The sequence below is a fragment of the Hypanus sabinus genome, chromosome X1 (assembly GCF_030144855.1).
Source record: "Hypanus sabinus isolate sHypSab1 chromosome X1, sHypSab1.hap1, whole genome shotgun sequence".
NCBI classification, from domain to species: Eukaryota; Metazoa; Chordata; class Chondrichthyes; order Myliobatiformes; family Dasyatidae; genus Hypanus; species Hypanus sabinus.
In genome coordinates this window covers 60,208,746-60,226,035 of record NC_082738.1, presented here as the reverse complement: position 1 = coordinate 60,226,035, position 17,290 = coordinate 60,208,746, and the positions used below count along the sequence as shown (strand labels likewise).

At 38.3% G+C, this 17,290-nt stretch overlaps 1 protein-coding gene across 2 annotated transcripts in view; it reads right to left on the bottom strand.

Annotated features, from left to right (window-relative positions):
• Positions 1-1,704: 1,704 nt before the first annotated feature.
• The window catches only part of znf652 (zinc finger protein 652), a 160,233-nt gene continuing 144,647 nt past the window's right edge, over positions 1,705-17,290 (bottom strand). Inside the window, exon 6 of one of the 2 annotated variants that reach the window (XM_059956646.1) lies at positions 1,705-8,126. In XM_059956646.1, coding sequence (XP_059812629.1) covers positions 8,017-8,126 — 110 coding nt within the window. In that variant the 3' untranslated portion in view covers positions 1,705-8,016. Of the gene's footprint in view, positions 8,127-14,685; positions 16,009-17,290 lie in introns of those variants that run through there. The other variant, XM_059956645.1, reaches the window with a different exon arrangement.

Genomic DNA, 17,290 nt, shown 5'->3' with positions numbered 1-17,290 from the left:
ATGCTTTTTTTTCTCTGGTGGCGGCAGGGTAGGGGGTCATTGCCTCGCTGATGCTTTGTGTGGGGGGAGCTGGGGGGACTTTGGGGTTCTAACTTTTTAATTGTTGTTTATTCTTTGGGGCATTCTTCTGTTTTTGTGGATGTTTGTGAAGAAAAAGAATTTCATGATGTATATCTGACATTAAACGTACCTATTGACCTACCTATTGTTATCATTTCAGAGGACCTGTCCTCCCAGTAGAGAAGCACAATTATGAAGAAAGCACAACAGCACTTCTACTTCTTTAAGAGATAGCAAAGATTCAGCATGACATCTAAAACTTTGACAAATTTCCAAAGATGTGTAGTGCAGAGTATATTGACTAGCTGCATCACAGCCTGGTATGGAAACAATATCTTTGAATGGAAACTCCTACAAAAAGTAGTGGATATGCCCAGTCCATCATGGGTAAAACCCTCCCCACCACTGAATACATTTAAATGAAGCACTGTTGCAGGAAAGCAGCTCCATCATCAGGGACCCCCACCACCCAGAACATGCTTTCTAATTATTTTTTGGGTGAGGCTGTACCTCAGTGGGCCTGAATGCCTAGGACCTCTGTGCTACAATTTCCAACCTCGTACACTCAACGGCCACTTTATTAGATACTCGTTAATACAACTATTTAATCAGCCCATCATGTGGCAGAAAAGCATACAGATATGGTCAATTGGTTCCATTCTTCAGACCAAACATCAGGATGGGGAAAAATGTGATCTAAATTACTTTGACCACGGAATGATTGTTGGTGCCAGACAGGGTGATTTGAGTATGTCAGAAGCTCCTGATCTCCTGGGATTTTCACATATAAAATTCTCTAGAGTTTACAGAGAATAGTGCAATAAACAAAAATCATCCAGTGAGCAGTGTTTCTTTGGGTGAAAACACCTTGTTAATGAGAGAGGTCAGAGTAGAATGGCTTAAGCTGGCAGGTTTCACTGTAGAAATTATTCAAAGTAGCTGAAAACTACCAAGAAGCACATGGAAATACTGTAAGTAAATTTCTTCTTTCAAAGACACCTTGAGATGCATTCTTTATAGAAAAAAGCTGTATAAAGTGTGATCAAAGATGAATGCTGAACAAGATTGCATTACTAAGATACAGTTTGGATTACATAGTGTTCCTAACTAGGTTTTCCAAAGTTTTGACATTTGTGTTCTTCCATTAGAAAGATTTTGGATTTTGACCAATAGTCTTACAAAGTCAAAAAAACCTAGCAATGGTTAGATCACAGTTCTGATCATCACATTACAGGAAGGATGTGGAGGCTTTTGAGAGGGCACAAGAGGTTCACCAGGATGTTGCCTGGATTAGAATATTAGCGATAAGGAGGAGTTGGACAAAACTGCGGATGGTAGAAGCAGATGAAAAAAAAAACATTGAAAAGGCACTTAGATAGGCGTATGAGAAGGCAAGAGATGGACATCATGGGATAAAGGGCCTCTTCTATATTTTAAGTTCTATTATTTAATAAAAAAACAAAACATCTGGGTTACAACAGTAAATCCACACAATTCTTCTGAAATTAACAAGTGGCCAGTAACAAGGATGAACTTTCTGTCTGTTGAAAATGTTCTTGAAATCACTGAAGGAAGATGGATTTCAGGATGAGCAACCTGCCAATGCATTATCATCAGTTTCATTGATGGCCTTAATACAATAAGTTCAGAATCAGAATCAGGTTTATTATTACTGGCATGTGTCCTGAAATCTGTTAACTTTGCAGCAGCAATACAATGAAATACATGATAATATTGAAAGAAGACAAAATTCTGTAAATCGATTGCACTAAGTTTATATATGTATTTTCAGTAGATTAAAACTAGTGCAAAAATTGAAGTAATGTATATTTTTAAAAAGTGTGGTAGTGTTTATGGGTTCACCCCTTCACCATTTCCCATCCCCATTTCCCTCTCTCACATTATCTCCTTGCCTGCCCATCACCTCCCTTTGGTGCTCCTCTCCCTTTTCTTTCTTCCATGGTCTTCTGTCCTCTCCTAAACCTCATCTTTTTTTTTTTCTTCAGTCCTGCTGAAGGGTCTCGGCCTGAAACATCGATTGTACTCTTTTCCATAGATTCTGCCTGGCCTATTGAGTTCCTCCAGCATTTTGTGTGTGTTGCTTGGATTTCCAGAATATGCAGATTTTCTCTTGTTTGTACTATAACAACCTTATGTTTCATGCAACAGTCTGTGATCTCTTTACAAATTTGTTCCCCTAAATCCCTTGGGAGGTCTGCAATATAGCCCTATTAACATGGTCATACCTTTCTTATTTCTCAGTTCTACCCATAACATATCTCTATTCAAGTTCCCCAGTCTTTCCTGACGGACCAGTACTGTGACATTCTCCCTGACTAGTAATACCACCCCCTTCCTTTAATCCCTCCTGCTGTGTCACATCTGAAACAACAGAACCTCAGAATATTGAGCTACCAGTTCTGCCCTTCCTACAACCAGGTCTCACTAATGGCTACAATGTCATAATTCCAGGTGTTGATCCATGCCCTGAGCTCATCCTCCTTTCTTGCATACTTCTTGCATTGAAATGCAGGCAGCTCGGGACACCAATCGCACCATGATCAACCTTCTGATTCCTGACTTTGAATGAGGTCTTACTAACATCTTCCTCCACAACTTCTCCAAGAGTTGAAATGCCTAGTTCAAGTTGTGACAGCAAAAGCCTCAAGTCCCCAAGCATAACAATGTTGAAGTGGTTTCTGTTTATGCTAAATATGTGGTTCATTGCATTAAAGCCTCTTTCAACAAGGTAGGAGGATGTAAATGCAATGAAGAGCAGCTTGGCTCTTCCATATTGCAAAGAAATGGGTTAATTACCCAGTCCAGAATTTTCAGACTGTTCAAATCCTTGAGTCGGTTCTGAAAATCCTTCTTCAGTGACTGCAGGTGTAAGTAGTACTCTTGCAAATCACTGTCTGTGAAAGAGAGTGTCATATTTTCCATGCAGGGAAACTGTGAAAACATTCTTCTCCCAATGATTTACTTATGCATTTCTAATGTTCTGATAAAAAAGGACACTGAAATTTTTGCCTAGATTAAATTGAAATTCTCAATCTGCAGTTTCATATTTCGAATGTTTGTTTTGTCATACAGATCGGCTGGGTATGCCACATCTCCAAGTAAAAGTTCAATCTTGTTTCCCAAGCTCTTGTCGACTTTGAGCAAAAATTTAGCAGTGTTAAAAAGATCAAGGAAGCATTTTAAGTAGTAGCCTTTTAACAGCCAGGACATTTCAGTGCAAAGAAGCAAGAATTCAAACTCTTCATTGTTAACTTGGCATAACCAGTGAAATATTCTGCAATTTATAAGACAAACTTTAATTTTGTTGATAGCAGATATTACAGTAGTTATGCTTGAAAAAAATCACTAGCTGAGTTTGACTGTGAGATGTTGATGATGTATTGTAAACAGACTTAGAATTACTTTTTTCATAAATGCCACTAAACCAGCATGGAGACCTGTCATAATATGGTGCTCCATCTATTGCACAAGAAATCATGTTCCTAATCGGAATACTTTTATCCTCAATATACATTTTAGACCATAAGACATAGGTGCAGAATTAGGCTATTCAGCCCACCAAGTCTGGATCACCATTCCATCGTGGCTGATCCCGGATCCCACTCAACCCCATACACCTGCCTTCTTGTTATATCCTTTAATGCCTTGACCAACCAGGTATCTATCAACTTCAACCTTAAATATACATACAGACTTGGCCTCCTCTGCAGTCTGTGTAAAAGCATTCTACAGATTGACTCTGGCTAAAAAAAGTCCACCTTACCTCTATTCTAAAGGGTTGCCTCTCAATTTTGAGGTTGTGCTCTCTAGTTCTGGATATCCTCACCATAGGAAACATCCTCTCCACATCCACCCAATCTAACCTTCCAATGTTCGGGAGGCTTCAATGAGATCCCCCTGCATTCTTCTAAATTTCAGCGAGTACAGGTCCAAAGCTGCCAAGCGCTCCTTACACGTTAACACCTTCATTCCCTGAATCATCCTTATGAACCTCCTCTGGACTCTCTCCAAGGACAACACATTCTTTCTGAGATATGGGGCCGACAACTGTTGACAATACTCCAAAAGTGGCCTGACTAGTGTCTTATAAAGCCTCAGCATTATCTCCTTGCTTTTATATTCTATTCGCCTTGAAATAAATGCCAATTGCCTTCTTTACCACAGACTCAACCTGTAAATTAACCCTCTGGGAGTCTTGCACAAAGACTTCTAAGTCCCTCTACCCCTCTGAGGTTTGAACCTTCTCCCCTTTTAGATAATAGTTTAGACATTTGCAATATTCTAGTCCTCCAGGACCATGCCAGAATCAAGTGATTCTTGAAAGATCATGACCAAAGCATCTGCTATCTCTTCAGCAACCTCTCTCTGGACTCTGGGATGTAGTCCATCTGGTCCAGGTGACTTATCCACCTTAAGGCCTTTCAGATTGCCTAGCACTTTTTCCTTTGTAATAGCAATGGTAACAATGGCACTCACTCCTGCTCCCTGGCACTCATGGACCTCTGGCACACTGCTAGTGTTTTCCACAGTGAAGGCAGATGCAAAGTACTTATTAGGTTCATCTACCATGTCTGTGTCCCCCATTACTACCTCACCAGTGTCATTTTCCAGTGGTCCAATATCAACTCTCACCTTCCTTTTACGCTTTATGTAACTGAAAAAGACTTTTAGTGTCCTGCTTTATATTATTGGCTAGTTTGCTCTCATATTTCATCTTTTCCCTTTTTATAGCTTTTTTAGTCGCATTCTGTTGGATTTTAAAAACTTCCCAATCATCCAATTTCCCACTCACTCTTGCTACCTTATATGCCCCTTCCTTTTATGCAGTCCTTAACTTCCCTTGTCAGCCTTGGATACCTATCCCTGCCATTTGAGAACTTCTTCCTCTGTGGGACATATCTATCTTACACCTTGTGAACTATTCCCAGAAACTTCAGCCATCTTTGCTTTGCTATCATCCCTGCCAGTATCCTCCTCCAATGCACCTGAGCAAGCTCCTCTCTCATGTCTCTGTAATTTCCTTTATTTCATTGCGATATTAACACATGTGAGTTAAGCTTCTCCCTCTCAAACTGCAGTATGAATTCAATCATATTATGATCACTGCCTCCTAAGGGTTCTTTTACGTTAAGCTCCCTAATAAGTATAGGGTTATTACAAACATCCAATCTAAGATGGCCTTTCCCTGAGTAGACTCAAGCACAAGCTGCTCTAAAAAGCCATCTTGTAGATGTTCAACCAATTCCCTCTCTTGCGATCCAACACCCTCAGGGATCTGTTCTGGAACCCTTACTGTTTGTGATTTTTATAAATGACCTGGTTGAGGAAATGGAGGAATGGGTTAGTAAGTTTGCTGATGACACAAAGGTTGGAGGTGTTGTGGATAGTGTGGAGGGCTGTCAGAGGTTACAGCAGGACATTGATAGGATGCAAAACTAGGCTGAGAAGCGGCAGATAGAATTTAACCCAGATAAGTGTGAGGTGGTTCATTTTGCTAGGTCAAATATGATGGCAGAATATAGTATTAATGGAAAGACTCTTGGCAGCGTGGAGGATCAGAGGGATCTTGGGGTCTGAGTCCATAGGACGCTCAAAGCAGTTGCGCAGGTTGACTCTGTGGTGAAGAAGGCATACGGTGTATTGGCCTTCATCAATCGTGGGATTGAGTTTAAGAGCCGAGAGGAAATATGTAGCAGCTACATAGGACCCTGATCAGACCCCACTTGGAGTATTGTGCTCATTTCTGATCACCTCACTACAGGAAGGATGTGGAAGCCATGAAAGGATGCAGAAGAGATTCATAAAAATCTCTGAATTGGGTTGCCTGAATTGGGGAGCATGCCCTATGAGAATAGGTTGAGTGAACTCGGCCTTTTCTCCTTGGAGTGACGGAGGATGAGAGGTAACCTGATAGATGTGCATAAGATGATGAGAGGCATTGATCGTGTGGATAGTCAGAGACTTTTACCCAGGGCTGAAATGGTTGCCACAAGAGGACACAGGTTTAAGGTGCTGGAGAGCAGGTACAGAGGAGATGTCTGGGGTAAGTTTTTTTACACAGAGAGTGGTGAGTGTGTGAAATGGACTGCCAGCAACAGCAGTGGAGGGGGATACAATAGGGTCTTTTAAAAGACTTTTGGATAGGTACATGGAACTTAGTAAAATAGAGGGCTATGGGTAAGCCTAGTAATTTCAAAGGTAGGGACAAGTTTGGCCTGTATTGTGCTGTAGGTTTTCTATGTTTCTAACCTGATTTTCCCAATCCTCTTTCATATTGAAGTCCCCCATTACAACTGTGTCATTACCCTTATTACATGCCTTTTCCAGCTCCCTTTGCAATCTCAACTCCACATATTGGCTACTATTTGGATATGATTCCCATAATGCTGTTTTTACACTTGCAGCTTCTTAACTTCACCTACAAAGATTCAACATTCTCTGACCCTATGTCACCTCTTTCTAAAGATATAATTCCATCTCTTACCAACAGAGCTACACCGCCGCCTATGCCTTCCTGCCTGTCATTTTGATAGAAAATATATCCTTTGATGTTAAGCTCCCAACCATGACCTTCTTTCAGCCACAACTCAGTGACGCCCAAATCGTCATACTGACCAATCCCTAATCACACTGTGTTCGTCCACCTTATTCCGAATGCTATGCGCATTTAAATATCTTTAGCCCTATATTCTTTGTCCTTTTGAATTTTGTGTTTGTGGTACAATTTAACTCTTTGTTCTGTCTGTATTTGTACCCAATCATTGGCTTGTCCTTCCTTACATTTGTGTCACATCCATCATCTACTTGTAAACCTGCTGGCTCATCCTTGGCTCTATCACACTGGTTCCCATTCCCCACCATATTAGTTTAAACTACTCCCAACAACTCTAGTAAATCTGCCTGGAAGAATATTGGTCCCCCCTTAGATTCAAGCTTGTCATAGATTTTTTTTCTGCAGTAATATTTGTTTTTAACTTCTTACAAAAGAGAATTTCTTCATAAATTTTTCCATTTTTGATAAACTGTACATACACTATTAGCAATGCTTCATTGTCTCACACAGTTAACTCATCCAGTTGTATCCCAAATTCTGTTTTTTGTAGCTCTGTGCATAGCTGATACTCAAGGTCTTCACCCATTTTGTCAATATGATGAACTAGAGTTATTACTCAGAAGAATTGATTTTAAACTACTGGCATTAATTTTGAGAACAGTACTGAGCACTTCTGATACAGCAGGCATTATTAATCTTTCACCAATTGTATGAGATTTTCCACACTTTACTATCATTTTGGAACTACTATCAGAAGCAGTGACACCACTTTTTAAGCTTTCCTGGCAAATGACTCAAGTGTGCACGGCTTTTCAAATGGTTCTTTCATCTTCTGGAACTGAGTACAGTAATACCATGAATAACCTTTTCAGGGCGTCTTTTACAGAAGTGTTCCTGCAATCTTGATGGTTTCATGGCTTCATTAGACAGTACAGTATTACAAATAAGACGCATGGGGCGTCGCAGATCTGACGGGAATGGAATAAAATCGTACCCCAGGTATGTCCTATCGATTTGACGCACTGTCTCTAGTTTCTGTTTCTCAGCAGGATTAGAATTCAAGGCTTCACCGTCTTCAGACTCATAGAAATTGCGCCATATGTCATTAATGGAGATAAACTAATGTCTATCGGATGTTGACGATGGCAGCGAGTTGACATGGATGGAATGATGGTAGCAGCATGTGAAGAAATGGCAAAGCGAAGATGAGGACGATCACAACAGCAAAAATTATGTTGATAAGGATTCAGATTGGAATCTAAATGTTGGTCGGGGTAGAAGTGGTGTTCGGCAAGCTACCTTTACACTATAAGAGTTAGCACGATTTACCAATCACAATCTCCCAAAAATGATTCTTGACCACACGTGAAGCAGATGGCGCTTTAAACAGCTAAAGAGGAATACTTGGAGTTGGCAGGTTCATTGATTGGCTCTATTTCACCATTTGGTACTGGCCAGCGCTGTATCGTTGCACAACCTGTTTTCCATAGATCTGTAGAGAAAGTTGAGAGGGTTTATTTGATTTGTCAACTGTTAAATTGTAAGAACTCATTCCATGCCGTGAGTCAAGGGGAACTGTTGGGAACCCTGGTTGCTAATTTATGCATCCCAATAATGTCTGTTTGGTTGGTAAGGTCGGATGAAATTGCTGACTTTCGGGCGGGTGTGACTACGAGTTGTCACTGCCTGCACAGCTATGGTCCTTTCTGTGTTCCAGTGCCCCTTTTTTTTTTGGAAGTGCCTGCTCCACAAATGGTCAGTCAGGTCTATTGCCTCAAATTAAGGTTTGCTTACCACTCCCCAGAGACTTCTATTTCCCCTAACTCCCCCTTAGCGGACAGTACCGCCCCTTTCGGGAATCACTGACCTAGAGCTTTTCTTTTTTTCATTTTCTCTGACTGAAGTCTCAGAGAGCTAAAGTCTCAAAATCACCACTCCAACTCCATCCACTCAGACAATTGCTGCTGCGCTTGCCTCTGTCTTCCTTACATTTGCTCTTGCTAATCAATCTCAATCGCTGATTGATCACTGGTCAAAGCACAATTAAGCTGCTGGGATCTGCCATTGCTGTTTTCTATTCGGTCAGTTGCCCTGCGCGAAATCCCCTCCTCTTAAAATTCTGATGTCTGGATTGGGAACTGGTGAGAGGTCAATAATTAGACAAACCTCGATGATTTGAGGGTACACTATTGTTAATTTTTTTTTTCTGGCTGATGAATGTGTAACTGTGTTTGAAAGAACATAAGATTTTGATGTTTTGCGATCAAGAAATAGAACAGTCTGTGTGTTGACAATAAACGGCAACGGTATCAGAGTTGTTCAGAAACATATTACCAAAATACTATCATGAAGCACATTCTTAAATGTACAAAACTAAGCAAAGGCTAAAGTTGAGGTTCAGATGTTTCTGGAGGCTGGTTCTTACTGGTGGCTTGGTCTTGATGAGGAGATGGAAGAAAATATTATTGAATTAAAAAAGAGACAGGCATTTGATTCTTAAGCAACCCTTCCATCATTGAAGTGGTCCATTGGAGTTTGTTAACATATTCAAATCGATTTTCAGAAGAGAATCAACAAACTTGTGGGTGTTGTGGTTTTCTTACGATGTGGTCACCCTCTGGGTCAATGTGTGTTCCAGTCACTCAGCCATAGGAAGGATGCCATTAAGCTGTAAAGGGTGAGAAAAGATTCACAAGGATGTTGTCAGGACTGGAGTGATTGAGTTATGAGGAAAGACTGAAACTTTCTTTCCCTGGATTGGAGGAGTTTGAGGGGTGACCTTATTGCAGTATACAAAATAATTTAGTGGCATAGAAAAGGTGAATGTTCATTGTCCTTTTCCCAGGGTAGAGGAACTTAAAACTAGAGGGCATAGATTAAGGTGAGAGGGGAAATATTTAAAATGGACATGAGAGCAAGTTTTTCACACAGAGCTGCCATGGAATGAGCTGCCAGAGTAAGCTAGCGTACAGAACAAGTCAGAGTTACAATTACTGACATTTGGATAGGTACGTGAATAGAAAAGGTCTAGAGGAGGGGTTCATAACCTTTTTTATTCAATGGATCCCTACCAGGGTGTCCATGAACCCCCAGGTTGGGAACCCCTGGTCTAGAGGGATATGAACCAAATGCAGCTAGCATAATAAGCATCATGACCGGCATGGACAGCCTGTGCCAAATGGACCAATTTCTGTGCTTTATGACCATCTATGGAAGAGTCCAAGTACCCACATAGGTCATCTGAAAATAAACAGCAGTAACTCTGATCCTTGATCCAGCAGACTGCCATAGAAACTAAAGAAAAGGCAGAAACATGTATTACTACAAACATCCTGAATTGATTAAATGATCCACCTTGACTTCCTTCTTAGTTCCACAACATCAGTCTCCAGGCAATTAAATTATCTCTACATGGTACCAAGAAATGCCCGAGAACATTAGACATTGTAAAAGCTATTGAATCAGACAGTACAATGGAATTATACCTGAAGTACTTTTGAATCTGTGGTTTAAAATTAGCTGGCTAATTAATCTAGTTAATTACTGACCCCTCTCCCCACTGCCAAAGCATCCACACACAAACTCTATTCTCAGAATAATAGAAGTTATTGTTGACAAAGCTATCAAGTGCATTTAACCTGTTCACTGTTTAGATTGTGTCAGGATCACTCAGCTCCATATCTCATTACAGCCTCTGTCCAACCACGGCCCAAAGAAATGAAATTCTAGGTCAGCTAAATGTTGCTTGACTTGGAGGCAACATTTGACTAAAATGTAGCATCAAGGCTCTTTTGTAAAACTTAAGTCAATGGGACAATATTCCAATGGACAAATACGGTTGTGGTCTATCAATTCCAGTCGGAATATGACTGCAAGAGTTCACATTACCGCTTTAAGAACTGTTCGAGGTGCTGCAGAGCAGTTGACTTCCGGTTACGTTAGTTTTGTTTACTTTTGGTTTTTTTTTCAGTGTTTAATAAATGTTTTATTTGTTATAAAAAACTTGCCTCAGTTATATATTTATTGTTGCCGAATCCATAACATAAATGGGGGCTTGTGGGATGAACCATTTTTGAGTTTAAATGCTTGTTTAATATTTTGAATCGGTGTTTTGGATAAGGGGAATACTCCATTATTTTGTTTGATTGGCTTGTGAGTGGTATTCAGCAACAATGGATATTGATGTCTTCCTGGATTCGCCTGATTGGGAATTATTAACCAAGGCGAGAAAAAGTGAGGTATCTGAGATTGCTAATCGGTTGGAAATTAAAGGTATTTTGCGGTCTGCATCAAAGGCTGTAATACAGAGAAAAATTGTGTCACATTATGTAGATTTGGGTGATTTTGATGAATCAATTTTAGATTCGTTTCCAATAAGTAATCGAGAGATGCAGTTACAAATAGAACAATTGAAGTTGGAGCAAAGTAAAGCGGACTTAGAGCGTTGTAGGGTAGAAGCTGAAAATAAAGAGGGTATTAGAACTCAAGATAGAGGAATTAAAGTCTGCGAATCGGTCTCCTGCTCCTAGGAAAATGTTTGTTGTTAGTCAAGAAATTAAATTGGTCCCTCCCTTTCGTGAAACAAAAGTAGAAAAATATTTCCAGCATTTCGAAACTAGTACTCAGATTTCAGAGTGGCCGAAAGAGAAACGGTCAGTGTTGTTACAGAGTGTAATTAAAGGCAAAGCACAACAAGTTTATACAGCTTTAAATGCTGCACAGGCACTTGATTATGATATTGTGAAATCACACATATTGAAAGCGTACGAGCTGGTCCCAGAAGCGTATAGGGAAAGATTCAGAAATTTGAAGAAATCTCTGGAAAAAACTTAAGTGGAATTTGCCTACGATAAATCTGTCTGTTTTGAGAGATGAGTTTCTTCTAAAAATGTAAATGAAGACTATAATAAATTGAAAGAGCTGATTTTAATGAAGGAATTTAAAAGAAGCATTCCTGTTGAAGTAAGGACATACTTAAATGAGAGAGATACTGCTACATTGCAGGATTCTGCTAGATTAGCTGATGAGTATGCTTTAATCCACAAGAATAAATTTCCTCAGGGTAGAACTTTTAAAAGGAAAAATAACACAGAGACTCAAGGTAAATCAGAAGTTAATGAGAAAGGTAACGAGGAAGGAAAACTTGTGAAGGAAAGACAGTTTGGTCCTATTTGTAACTATTGTAGGAAACCTGGCCATGTATTAGCTGTTTCAGATTGAAAAAGAAAGAGAAGGAAGCAGTCCCAGATGCTTGTGTGCAACATACTGAATCACCTGTAAATCCACAGGGTTTGATAAAAACAAATGAAGTTTTGTTAGAATCTGATCAAGTTAAAAAGGGATATGATCATTTTATAACTGAAGGGTTTGTATCCTTGAAAGAAGGATCTACTCTGGAGCCAATAAAAATGCTTAGGGATACTGGAGCTTCTCAATCACTGATGTTTGACAGTGTGTTAAAGTCTAATGAAGAGTCTGATACTGGTGAGGTAATTAATATACAAGGTGTTGGGAGTGCCCTTATGCCTGTATATTTGCATAAAGTAAGTTTAAAATCAGGGTTAGTTACAGGACTTGTTAAAGTAGGACTACAGCCTAGCTTACCTGTGAAGGATATTTCTTTATTGTTAGGTAATGACTTGGCAGGTGAACAAGTTTCCCCTGAAGTGCATTTAACAATAGAGTCAGAGGAACCACAGATGGATTCTAACACAGATTCTTCCTGTGTTGTAACTCCAGCTACGGCTAAAAAGATTGGTGTGCAGAATGAGGTTGTTACCCATGATTGTTCAACTCAGGATTCGAGTTTTGAGGATGTGTCAGAAATTTTCTTACCTTCATTGTTTGAACAAGATTCTTGGAGTAAGTCTGACCATGAAGATTTGTCTCTGTCTAGAAAGGAGATGATAGCAGAGCAGAGTAGAGACCCCGAGATTATTAAATTAAAAGAACAAGCTCTACCAGATAGTGAAATTGATAAGTTGCCAGTAGGATATTATTTTGAAAAAGGAGTGTTGATGAGAAAGTGGAGACCACCCTTGGGTGGACATCAAGGGGTAAGGAAAACTGTGGACAAGATTTTAAAACAAGGCAGTAATTTTATGTCTGGATTGTTTCAACAGATAGCTTATAAATTAGGAACTAAGCAAATTACTTTGTCTGCCTACCATCCAGAATCGCAAGGTGCCTTGGAGAGGTTTCATTCTACCCTCAAGACTATGATTAGGATGTATTGTGTGGAAAATGAAAGTGATTGGGATGAGGATATTCACTTACTTCTATTTGCAGTAAGGGAATCGATACAAAAATCTTTAGGTTTCAGTCCATTTGAACTTGTATTTGGGCATAGAGTTAGAGGATCTTTAGCTTTATTAAAAGAACAATGGATTAATAAGGAAGTACTCACTAATTTGTTGGATTATGTTTTGAAATTTAAGGACAGGTTACATAAAGCTTGTAGTTTAGCCAAGGAAAATTTAAAATCGGCTCAGGAGAAAATGAAAACCTGGTAGGATAAAGAAGCTAGGATGAGGAAGTTTAAGCCTGGAGATAAGGTGCTGGTTCTTTTCCCAGTCCAAATGAATCTTTTACAAGCTAAATTTCATGGTCCTTATGAAATTGTGTCTAAAATCAATGATGTGGATTACGTGATAAAAACTTCAGATCATAGAAGGTCAACTCAACTTTGTCATATGAATATGATAAAGCCATATTATGAGAAACAGTCTGCTACTATGACTGTTGCAATTAATGAGCCTGATCTAACTAGGAACATAATAGATGATTAATCTGAAACTCAGTCTAAATCCAACATTGTTTCCGTCAGGTTACCAAACTCAACCATTCTGGAAAATATTGATGAGAAATTAGCACATTTACAGCCAGAGCAGAAACAACAGATGAAGCAATTAATTTTTAAATATAAGGATTTGTTTCCAGATGTTCCTAGGAGGACCACAATAGCTTTACATGATGTAGATGTTGGAGATGCCAAACCCATTTAACAACACTCTTATAGGATGAACATGGAAAAATGTGAACTTGCTGAGAAGGAAATTGAATATACGTTAGAGAATAATATTATTCGACCTTCTAACTCGAATTGGAGTTCACCTTGTGTTATGGTGCCAAAACCAGATGGTAGTATTAGGTTTTGTACAGACTACAGGAAGGTGAATGCTGTAATGAAAACAGATGCGTATCCAGTTCCTAGAGTAGATGATTGTGTAGATAAAGTGGAAAAAGCAAAGTTCCTTACGAAGATTCATTTATTGAAAGGGTACTGGTGTGTTCCATTAACAGATAGAGGTAGAGAGATATCTGCATTTGTAACCCTATCTGGGTTATATGAATATAATGTTCTTCCATTTTGGGTGAAGAATGCCCCAGGTACTTTCCAGAGGATGATTAACTCTGTGATTCAGGGATTGAAAGATACAGATGCTTATATTGATGATTTAGTGACAGGAAATGATTCTTGGGAAGCACACATTATTGCGGTGGAGAAATTATTTGAAAGGCTTTCAAAAGCTAACTTAACTATTAATTTAGCTAAAAGTGAATTTGGACGTGCCACTGTAACTTATCTTGGTTATGTTGTGGGTCAAGGTAAGGTAGCTCCTGTTCAGGCAAAAGTTCGGGCAATTTTAGAGATTTCCACTCCAACTTGAAAAAAAAAACTCTCAGAAGATCTCTGGGAATGGTAGGATATTATCGAAAATTTTGTAAAAATTTTACTCAAATTGCCCTTCCATTAACTAACCTTCTGCAGAAGAATGAGAAGTTTGTGTGGACAGTGCCTTGTCAAGAAGCATTTGAAAAATTGAAAACTATGACATGTCAACAACCTGTGCTCAAGGCACCCGACTTTGGAAAACCTTTTTCATTAGCTGTAGATGCTAGCGATGAGGCTACAGGAGTAGTATTATTGCAAAGGAATGAGGGTGATGAGGTTGATCATCCCGTAGCTTACTTTTCTAAGAAGTTTAATAAGCATCAAAAAAACTATTCGACAATAGAAAAGGAATTGTTATCTCTTGTTTTAGCTTTAGAACATTTTGATGTATATGTTGGTACAACTCAAAACCCACTTATTGTTTACACCAATAAACAATACAACTTATGTTTCAACAATGTTTCAACTTATGTTTCTATATAACATCATCTGTCTGGTTTTAAAAATGTGGTTTACCTGCAAAATAGATCAGATTTTTAAACTGACATTTTTGGAATAATATGCTAAATATCAGTAAAACTGAACTTTATGTATACAACAGCTGCAGGAACAAAAATATAATATCAATAAAATGCATAATGACAAACATTTGTATTTTAGAACTGCTTCTAGATTTTCTACATAGACATATAGAAACATTTATTTTTAGTAAAATCAAAGACAAGTATTAACAGAACTTTTCAATAATGCTTCATATGGACAGGTTAAGCTAGACATAGTCTAGTCTGAATTGTTAGCTTCAAAAATCATTGCAGCATTTTCTCTTGAATCTCAAAATTTAAAGGATTAAAATTTCCAACAATATTTAATCAATGCAAAAGAATAAGTATACTTTTGTAATTCAAATAATATAATCAAAGATGAATAAAAAAACATATATTAACAACAGATATGAAGTGCCAAAACTGGTTATATCTAAATTTAACAAGTTAAAACCTTGGTTCGCTGTACCCAGACAACTTAGTTATCTTAAATAATGAAATTAACTAAAATTGAATTGCTGTTCGATGGGCTAGTTGTACATCTTCAATAAGTACATCAAAATTTAATAAAAATAATCTTTGTAGTTCACTTTAATTACTCAGTCTTTGTTTTGCCGCTTAGTGCACAGTTAACAAGAAATAACCCAAACTTTGGTGCAGCTGAATGGAAAGTTAAAATAATTCTCAGTGATGGTGGCTTCCACCTGTTGCAGTGTTTTTCTCAGAAATATGGTGCAGTAAAGTGCTCTCACTTTGACATCTGTGATTCACTGCTTCAGCACTGAAAAGGGCTGGTGGTGGTGGAAGGTGTGCAATGGTTGGAAGGTGTGTATGGTGATGGAGATGCAGATGAGAAAGTGGATGGGGCATTGGCCGCAGAGGAAGTGAACTGAGAGAGCTTATGGTGACTGGTGGAGGTGAGGAAGTAGTTGTGATGGCAACAGAGGCAATGATAGTATTGGTCTGGAAGTTAATTGGGCTGGTGACTTGGAAACACTTCTCTTTGTGAGCCTTCAACATGTTGGAGAATCGGAATCGTTGGCCACAGACATCACAAGGGTATGGTTTCTCTCCGGTATGAGTTCTGCGATGGCGCTTCATGTTTGGTCTGCTTGTGAAACTTTTTCCGCAGATTTCACAGATAAATGGCTTTTCACCTGAAGAGCAAATTAAGGAGTTACACAAATAAATATTTAAATGTTTTAAGTTTTAGAATAATTGGCCTACCTGAAGACATTGAAAAAGGAGAAGACCCCACTGAATTTTTCTCTCAATTTTTAAGGAAAGGGTTTGGCTTGGAAATGTTTCCAAAGTCACCGATTCTGGATCACGCACATAGGGTCCCGAGAATGAGGTGGGCATCAGGTTCCAAATCAAGGCATATAATTTTACAATTTCATTATGCACATATTAAGGAACAGTTAATTTGACTTGCCCATCAGAAAAAAAGTCATGGAATATGGAAACCTAGAATTTCGAATGGTAGAAGATTATAGTCCCGAAGTAATGTGTCAGAGATCGGCGTTTAAGATGAGTGATTTGTATCATGCTAAATTCAGACCTGCTTTATTATACCCCACCTGTCTCAGAATAATCCTATCTGATGGATCCCTCAAATGGTTCACTTCAGTTGAAAAGGCTCAAAAGTTTTTCAAGGATCTAAATGCAAGTTCGATAGTTTCGATTTAGTTTAACGGATATGTGGATTTAAAATAGTCCTCGATAGAAAATGACAGTTTTCCATAGTTTAATGATAGATTTTATTTGCCTCGTGAATAAAACCGACAGTCTAGTGGTTTCAATGATTAAAAACTGCTTTCAATAGTTTATACTAAAATGGTAATTTTAGTTTCTACAGTTTAATGGTCGATCTTATGTTTTTTTTACTTATGTTCTGGTAAAATGTGTTTTCTGTTTTGAATTTGTTTAGTCTATTTGAAGGAATTCTTTCTATTTGAGACTGGTGTAAATTTATAACATGGCAGTCCTCTACAGATTAAAGATTAATTTTGTTTATTATTATGTTTTAGCATACACTTGGTTTAAGTTTAAAATTTTTTTTATAAATCTGGACTTTCAGCATTTGAAATTTTTTTTTCTCTCTTAGCTTTAGTAAAAGGTAATTCAGTTTAAGAGTATTTGTTATATCTTTATGATAAAGCCATTCTTTATTGATTTTTCCCCTTGTGACTATTTGAAATAACTATGTTTGATTTGAGTTCTAATGGATTGATCGTCCCTTTTTGAATTTGTGAAACATAAATAATCTATTAACACTTCTTCCTTTTTTTTGAAACTGTCTTTTCATGATTTTTTTTAAAAACACCTCATAAAATGGTGGATGCTCAAAAATGTGAGTGGTATGAATCCTTTTGGAATTTCGTCACTAGAGAGATGGGGGTAGAATCTGGGGTGTTTTATTTTCTCCTTCTGTTTTTT